Below are 9,195 nucleotides of genomic sequence, written 5' to 3' on the forward strand. Positions count from 1 at the left end.
TATATATATATATATATATATATATATATATATATATATATATATATATATATATATATATATAAATGATGATTACCATTATTCTAAAACAAATTCACAAAATTGAAATGGTCTGAAAATGAAATCTGGGGGCATGTTTTTGCAAATATAAACAGATGAATTTGTGTGATGTGAAGTTCATAATTTTAACAACAGATCTGATCTAGCAATACAATTTGCAGGTTTTGAACATCCTTCATCCAAAACTACATGTAGTGTAATGTCAAAGAAAATTATTGCAGATGGTATAATAATGCTCATTTAGTTGCACCACAAATACAGAATAAAACTTGTTTGTGCTGACGCTGGCTCCAGTAATGACATCATACCATTCCTGTGAATCCGCCCTTGGGTCCACCCTAAGGGTTAAAGCAGGCATAAAAACCTGCCGCACACTGCCTGTCATCACTCTGGGTTGAACCACCACTGCTTACTGAAAGATAGTCACAGGTTGCTTCCTTAATCTGCAGTGACAGGCAGTGTCACTTTGCATTCATTGTCTCTGCTTTGGAAAACTCATAGAAAACATCCTCTCTTCATCACCATGATTATAAGCATCGCTCTGATCTGGGCTGTAGTGGTGGGATTCTGCTGCCTTTTATGGCTTGCTGTGGGAATACGACGCAGGTAAGGTTTTTTTGTTTTTTTTTGCTGTAAGCTGTTACATTTTACTAAAGTACTGTGATAGGAATGTCCTGATCTAGAATGATCTGAGTGACGCATAGATCAGCATGAATATAGCTTTTTCCGGGAAAACTATGTTCATGATTCAAATGGCCACTGATGTAACCAAACTATTGTGAATGACACAAGTGTGCCTGTTGACAAGACAAAAGCTTTTGTAAAGATGATCACAGTTATTTGGTATGCAGCTGATTCAGTGTGCAGTGAACAGTGTGCTCTCAGTGCTTGGCTGCAACCAAGTAACCCTGTTTAAAGTTCAGCACTGAGATGTTGTGTATTCACTTGCCACACATATTCAGGATAAAGATGGAGCTGATTATGAAGATGGGCGAGACTTTAAAAGACTGGGTGTAGGTGTCTCAGGACCACATTTTCCCATAGCATGCTCTCTCTCACACACACACACACACACACACACACACACACACACACACACACACACGCACACACACACACACGCACACACACACACACACACACACACACACACACACACACACACACAGACTTACAAGGGAAAATCATTATCAGCCAACGCTTTCATGGCCAGTAATAACTCTAAAAACTTCAAAAATTAAAAAAAAAAAAAAAAAAAAAAAAAAAAAAGATAGGGAGAGAGAGAGAATTCTTCCCAAAATGCAATCTATGAAGCTTCAAACAAGAGTTCATGAAAAACTGCTATTTTTGAGATTTGAAGAAGCTTTGGTTGGACAGAGACAAAACAAAAAAGGTTCCATGTGCTGGTTATAAATTGGATCAATCTTGATGAATATTGTGATAGCAAGCAGTAAAATAAGCATTAACTAATTAAAAGGGTTGGGCATCAGGCATCAGAGTTTAAATCCAAGCAAACAACAACCCAATACAGAAAATCTTCAACCATGCATCAGTGTTTCTGGTGGTAGTTTTTGCTTGTTTTGGCTCAGTACTGAATATTGTCTGTCTATTTCTTGTCAATGGCTGTAGGCGACCTGGTGAACCTGCAGTTGAGAATGGCTTCATCCCATACCTGGGCTGTGCTCTGCAGTTTGGGGCCAACCCTCTCCAGTTCCTCCGTAGCCGCCAAAACAAATACGGCCATATTTTCACCTGCAAGATCGCAGGCCAGTACATCCACTTCCTGTGTGACCCCTTCTCTTACCATTCAGTCATCAGACAGGGGAGACACCTTGATTGGAGAAAGTTTCACTTTGCTACATCAGTCAAGGTCAGTTTTTGTGATTTCATGTTTTAATTTTTAAACCTTAATCTGTCGGGATTTTTTTTCTTTGTCTGTGAGTGTAAGATCTTCTTTCATTCCTCACCAGGCTTTTGGCCATGACAGCTTCGACCCTCGCCATGGCCACACCACAGAGAACCTCCACCAAACATTTCTGAAGACGCTGCAGGGTGAGGCCCTGCCCTCCCTGATAGAGACAATGATGGGCCACCTCCAGGATGTCATGCTGAGATCGGATACACTTAGCCCCAGCAAGGACGACTGGGAGGTGGATGGCATCTTTGCTTTCTGTTACAAGGTAATAAGTAGTTCACTATCAGGCCTAAGGCTCTGCAATAGATTGTAGTAACAATCCATATAAGACTTGCATCCAAAAAATTTAAATAAAACTTGATAAAAAAATAAATTTGCATTTCCATATTCTCTATGCCCCACATTTGATAACAAAAACAACGTATTTGTTCCTAATGGGTTTCCATCTGTCCTGCTGTACTCCAGGTGATGTTTGAGTCTGGCTACCTGACACTGTTTGGTAAAGACCTAGGTGAAGATAAGTGTCAGGCCCGGCAGGAGGCTCAGAAAGCCTTGGTGCTAAATGCTTTGGAAAACTTTAAAGAATTTGACAAGATCTTCCCAGCATTGGTGGCTGGCCTGCCCATCCATGTCTTCAAGAGTGGCTACAGTGCCCGCGAGGTGAGTGTGCTTTTCCTACAAGTCTCAGTGGAAGCAATGATCAAATAAACATAAGAGAAATGTGTGTATCTGAATGTCTTTTTGTACTTATTGTCTACAAATGTCTAGAACCTTGCAAAAACCATGAATCCTGAAAACTTGTCCAAGAGGAAGAACGTTTCAGATCTAATCGCTATGAGGATGATCCTGAATGATTCCTTATCTACCTTCAATGACCTGAGCAAGGCCAGGACCCATGTCGCTCTGCTCTGGGCTTCACAGGCTAACACCCTACCTGCTACCTTCTGGAGTCTCTTGTATATGATCAGGTATGCTGTTAGTTCTATTTTTCTTTACTGTGTCTGTAAAAAAGTGTGTTTGGTCATGGAGTCAGATCAAGAGTCTGATGCCAGTCAAAGTGTGTCAGCTGCAGAAAGATTTACAAGCTCTTCACTATTTTAGCAGAATGAATTTTCTATGTATTCTAAGGCAAATCAAAGCTTCTTGCAAGCTGTTGCTTTGAGATACTCAATTAAGTTCACTGAAAAACACAATTTGCTCCTTTTAGAAAACCTTAACAATTACAAGGATAATTGTGAAAATACAGTGATGAGTGATGCAAATACAAAGGAGGTGTAATTGTAGTCTCTGACATCTCTAAACCATGCAACCAAAAATAAAATGAGCTGTCTTGCTGTTGTCAGCAAAGTGTCAGGTATGACTAATTATTATCACAAAAACACACCTCTTCACAAACAGCCAGACCAGTCTAACTGGCTGCCAGATTTCCACCGGCAATGATTATATCGTTGCATGAACCACCAGCAGAGCGAGTTTGACTGCAGGACCATTTGTGTTCCTTTGCCTTACTCATGCAGTGTTTATCCACCTCAAACTTTTCTACATTAGCAGAGTGCGAACGTCAGTTAGCAACAACACACAAGGACTGAACAGTGGCTCCTCCCCACAAAACATTGCCGTTTCAGAGGAGCAGAAAATGCATACTGTATGTTTAACAGGCTGTTTAGCTTAAGTACTTAGCTAACTAGCTAAGCATTCACCTCCCTCAGACTTGCACCACCGTGACAAGAGCTCGGGAAAAAAACATTAATCATGTGTAGCGACATATATTAGGACAAATTGACCAAAATCCTCATGAAAACCCATTAAGATTTTATCTTATCAGTGACAGTAACATTATTAACAGGCTGTGTCATTCTCAGGAGTCCAGATGCTATGAAAGCAGCTCGTGAGGAGGTGCAGAAAGTACTGGAGGACGCAGGTCTGACGGTTGACCCCAACAACCCCACACTGAGCTTCACCAGGGAGCAGCTGGACAACATGCCTGTTCTAGGTAAGACTACTGGGGAGGAGTTATCATTGTAAGACTGGTATTGCATACACAGTATACAATAAACCACTGTGTTCTAAATACATTATTTAGCCATGTTTTGTTCCTTTTGAATGCAGTGAATAGATGTTATAAACCTATTGTCTTCCTTTATGTCTTTCTTTCGTCCTATAGATAGCATCATAAAAGAAGCCATGCGTCTTTCCAGTGCTTCCATGAATGTGCGTGTTGCCAAAGAGGACTTCTTGCTACACCTTGACAACCAAGAAGTGTACCGTATAAGAAAAGATGATGTCATTGCCCTATATCCACCCATGTTGCACTATGATCAAGAAATCTATGAAGATCCCTATGTAAGACCACTGTATAACAACTGCAAAATAATTATAACAGTCTTTCTTAAGCAATCGCTATAACTTGAAACTACTGAAAACTCCTGTTCCTCTCCCCCTCTATCTTCTACACACTACAGGAATACAAGTTCGACCGTTTCCTTGATGACAAGGGTCAGGAGAAAACCACTTTCTACCGCAATGGCCAGCGACTGCGTTACTTCTATATGCCTTTCGGCTCAGGGGTCACCAAATGCCCTGGCAGATTTTTTGCTGTGTATGAGATAAAGCAGTTCCTTACCCTGGTGCTGTCCTACTTTGACATGGAACTATTGGACCCTGCTATTAAAGTTCCACCTCTCGACCAGTCCCGTGCTGGTCTGGGAATCCTCCAGCCTACCTACGATGTGGACTTCAGATACAAGTTAAAATCGGACTACTAGGCTTTGTTGTCAAGCAGAGTGAACTACTGTACATAGTGTATATTTTGGAGCTGCTTTGTTATATGTGTAAATAGACCGAATTTTATGTCTTGCTTTAATTTGCTGCTAAAACATTTAATCTGCATTAATATAGGCATATATCTGCCTACAAGCCTTCTCTTTACTGCCAGGACTAATGTAAACTGCCCTCAAAAATGTCAAAAAAGCACAATACACATGTCCCCAGTGTCCTCATTGGTAGTCTTTAAAAGATCATTGTTATTTCAAAATGAAGTTAAAAGTACAAAATGCCTAATATCAAACCTTGGACAAACAAGATATCCATCTTAAAATGTAATGTTCCAAGACTAATTCTTTTGTAATGTCAAGTATACATGACTTGTAGTGAATTGACTGAACATGGGATAACACTGGTTTGCCCCTTTAAGCTTGAGAGCCTCTGGAGGTTCCTGTTTCTGCAGCGAATCAAGTTCTTTTTATATTTGTCACACAGAATGTTGAAAAATCTGGGTGTCATTTCACAATAGCTCATTTTTTTCTCCTGGGTGAAATTGCTGAGTAATAAATGCACAATTGTTATCAGAATCTCTTTCCGACTTAACCTTGTAGCTGAAGATACAGTTTTCATCAACCTTGGACATTGTTCGTTTAGGCTGTCTCATGCTCCAACACTGCTGTCACTTAGGACATGCCTGATTGCTGGTTTGATTGTGTATATCTACCCTGTCAGTATTGTTAGATAATTCAGGTACATGAAAGAAACAAAGGACTGGACACGGACATCAGAATGAAGCCATACTTTGACTGCATTGAGGATATACACTTAAAGGTGTTACTGTTTTCAATGGAACTCCCCCAACTCCACATTAATATTTAGAGGCATTCACCTTCCATATTACCAGTTTAAAAGTGGTGAAACTGAAATTGGGGACAGGATACCACTGTAAACATACACAGCTTTTTTATTTTTTCCATTGACAAGCTAAGTCTTTTCATGGTTGGACAGTGCAATCCACGTACTGTATATATGTTGACATGTACATACTGTGCAAATGGGTAATAAATCAATACATTTGTACACCTGCCTGGACTGTGTTCTGATGTCTCTATCTGTTAAACTTAGTGCAAATACAACAGATGAACCTTCCCTTCCAAGATCTTCAGCGCACATTCTCTCTCTCTCTCTCTCTCTCTCTCTCTCTCTCTCTCTCTCTCTCCATTAGGAGCACCTGTTGAGAGTCAGGTAAAGAGTCATGCTTATCAATTTTGGGACTGCTTTAAGACTGCTTCTGGCTCATGTCTGTTCATGGGAATAGGACAGGGACAAATGGCACGAAGGCTGCTCAGACAACAGGGAAATCAGAGACTGTTGCGGCCATATCTTTACAGAGACCTGTCTCCACCATAACATCCCAGATAAAGCTGTTGCTCTCGACAGGCAGAACTTGATCCAAACCAACAGAGTGCAGGACTACAGCTGGATGAGGAGAGGTGTTTTCATAGTTCATGCTTGGTGTTCATAATCAGTCAAAATGGATGTACAGTGTTTAACAGTGTCAAACTTGTAATATAAAAATGAATATCTAAATATCTGATCTACTGCATGTTCCCTTGGTGTGGCATGAAGGAGTTCTTCACACTTTCATTTTATCATGCAACCCTGTGTTGTATAATGACAAATGACCTTGAACCTTGAATCTTGAGCTGAACTGAGGTCAATGCAAGTAACCTTTAATAACCCTGTAAGCCTGCGGTCCCGACACAAACAGTTGGCTTCACAGTGGACTGTTTGTGTGTCTGGCCAAGATGCAGAGTATTGCACCAAACTAAATCAATGAATAAGAGACACGTGATTTGTGTTGCTGCCAACAAGCACACAATTGTCAAGTCAAGGCCAGCTGCATAGGCACATGTAGGCTATGAATGGTCTCCACAGTCTCCAATGTTGTCATTTCACAGTCACATTGTGAAGACTCACTTCTCATATGCAGACTGGAAAGTCGGTCCCCTCAGTTCTGATCACGGTATGTTTCTTACCTGAAGGGAACCCAATACAATTCAAAAGTCTGACATTATTCTGTTCTCCTATTTATCCATGCTTCAAAACAGATCCCAACAAGTACACTGCTTACTTGGGTTTGGGTCATCTTTTCTCTTTCCACCTGGCCCTGTATGTGTTTTGCTTTCTGAATAATTGCTATAAACCTGAATATTTCTTACCTTGCCAGTATCTGACAACTTGTGTCATTTCTCCAAGCATTGTTAGTACCCCCTCATTGGCCTGTAAGACAGCCACCATGTGGGGGGGATTTAAAAAGAAGTTAGCATCAGTTAGCAGCAAACTTAAAGAAGACCAACAATCATGTCAATTAATTGAGGATAACAGAAGATCTGTGTGCATACTAAACTCCAAACAGTGTTTGAGCTCAACAAGGGACGGGCACTGATTACTTTTGCCACTGTTTAGGAAGTGCTTCCCATAAAACGGCACACTCTACACTCATGCTGTTACACATCATGCGTTTTGTGTTTGCAGAATGCTATTTAATATCACACACTGGAGCACCATATCACTATATCAAAGTAAGGAAGGGTCTTTGATGCTGCTGTATTGCGCAACTGGCTACAGTCGTGTTCGAAAGACTGCAGAACACTCCTGATTCTGACACAACTCAGTTGTCATTTATGATGACCTCGAGCACCTTGTTGTTCTGACAACTTCTGGAAAGCAGAAATCTTTGCTCACCTGTGTCGGATGTTCAAGATATCAGTGGCTTATAGCTTTTTGATTAACCACAGTTCAATATTATGAGGTTCACCATTTGACGCAGAAGATATTCTGCCAATGCATGTTTAATTCTAGAGTTAGACCTTTGTGCTGCTGACAGAAAACAAAGGCCTTGAAAGCATTACACGCATAAAACTGATAACATAGGGGCCATGACCTTAAGTAACTTGATGAGAGGTTACTGCAGGTGAAACCATGAGTGCATGAGTCAGCAAGACACTGACTTTTCTTTTTAAATAGATGTGTGCAAGTGTTATTATCGCACGATATCTGTCTATATGTATACTGCAAATACTATATAAAGCAATAAGGCTTGGAAGTGTGTTTTTTGTGTAATCATCTTCTCCACGCCTGACTGACACATAGTATAGTACATGTGAGAGAGTCTGATCTTGAAAAATACAAGACAACACAAATGAACTCACAGTATGTTATGGTGTCATTAAGGTCCAAGTGTCATTGTAAAGGAGGAAGTCCTGGTCAGTAAGGCATTTTAATATAACCTTGTTGACCTAATGTTACCTAACAAAGTGTGTGTGTGTGTGTGTGTGTGTGTGTGTGTGTGTGTGTGTGTGTGTGTGTGTGTGTGTGTGTGTGTGTGTGCGTGACAAAAGACGAACAAGTACTTACAAATAACCCCTACTTCCCCATCATCTCTGTTTAGACAGTGTAGAAGAGCAAACAGGTTTTTTTACAAATATGTGGATGAACTTGAAAACCCTCCACAGATGACCCTGAGCCTCAGTGGTTGACAGATTTGGTCAAATCCAGTAAAAACTGATCCCATACACTCAACAAAAGCTCTTCTGTAGCCATTTTATCCCCACAATTAAACTTCATCCAGGGTATTTGAACTGTATCCTGACCTAGAATATATAAAAGGGTATGAGGAGGGCTGGTGAAGGTGTGACATTTTGGATTCCATTTGACAGTGGTGGTTGATGAAAACTAAAACAACTTGATGTGTGGCGGATTGAATTCAAATTCAAAACACTTTATTTGTCCCCAAGGGGCAATTTAAAAGGCATGAGGAGCAGCATCGTTACAAAAAAAAAAGGACAAACAAAATAACAACATACAATCATATAAATTGCTATAGTCAGTATGTTTATGAATTAATGAATATGAATGTTTATAGATGGATCCAAATGCTGACAACCAGACTGGAGAAGATTTTAAGGGGATTTATTTTACAATCAGTGAGAGAAGTGCAGTTCAGGGATAGCTCATCAAAGCAGGATGAAGAGGACTCCATGAGTTGAGGTCACCAGAGGTCAGGAGACTCCAGAGAATGCAGAGAAGCTTAGTGGCGAGCTGAGTGGTGGTGATACGGTGTTACCAGACGCCAACGCTGGGGAGGAACGAGGTGAAGCAGTTACATCTTGATCAAAAGCCAAAAACAACAGCTAGGTTAACTACGACAGTGTTGCGTCAGAAACACCCTGCAGCGAATCAAGAGTAGACAAGGTATTTAATGAGGATTGATGAGGAGAGGTGCTGCAGGTGTGTGTGTCAACCTCCCACCCCTAACCCGAAAGACACGCCCAGCCTCTGCTGCACCTGAAACACACAGGAAAAGGAAAAACACATCAAGCACAGAAGATCCATCTGAAAACTCAAGGTCTTCATTACTTTGCTTACTATGAATGTTACTATGTTCTATATAG

At 40.6% G+C, this 9,195-nt stretch overlaps 1 protein-coding gene across 1 annotated transcript; it reads left to right on the top strand.

The window, feature by feature from the left end:
- The first annotated feature begins 583 nt into the window (after positions 1-583).
- Positions 584-5,818, top strand: LOC119010555 (cytochrome P450 7A1-like). Its single transcript, XM_037082752.1, has 8 exons — positions 584-666; positions 1,690-1,930; positions 2,031-2,240; positions 2,441-2,635; positions 2,744-2,943; positions 3,838-3,968; positions 4,140-4,318; positions 4,438-5,818. The coding sequence occupies exons 1-8, from the start codon at positions 584-586 to the stop codon at positions 4,738-4,740; spliced, it is 1,542 nt and encodes a 513-aa protein (XP_036938647.1). The 3' UTR covers positions 4,741-5,818.
- Positions 5,819-9,195: the final 3,377 nt, after the last annotated feature.

The sequence above is a fragment of the Acanthopagrus latus genome, chromosome 21 (assembly GCF_904848185.1).
Source record: "Acanthopagrus latus isolate v.2019 chromosome 21, fAcaLat1.1, whole genome shotgun sequence".
In the NCBI taxonomy this organism is placed as follows: domain Eukaryota; kingdom Metazoa; phylum Chordata; class Actinopteri; order Spariformes; family Sparidae; genus Acanthopagrus; species Acanthopagrus latus.

What these genes read in the sequence shown, in the direction of transcription:
- LOC119010555 (XM_037082752.1), top strand. Translation starts at nt 584, where the DNA reads ATGATTATAAGCATCGCTCTGATCTGGGCTGTAGTGGTGGGATTCTGC. An exon ending in GCTGTGGGAATACGACGCAG is followed by an intron (nt 667 to 1,689) that starts GTAAGGTTTTTT and finishes CAATGGCTGTAG; the next exon opens with GCGACCTGGTGAACCTGCAG. An exon ending in GTGGCTACAGTGCCCGCGAG is followed by an intron (nt 2,636 to 2,743) that starts GTGAGTGTGCTT and finishes ACAAATGTCTAG; the next exon opens with AACCTTGCAAAAACCATGAA.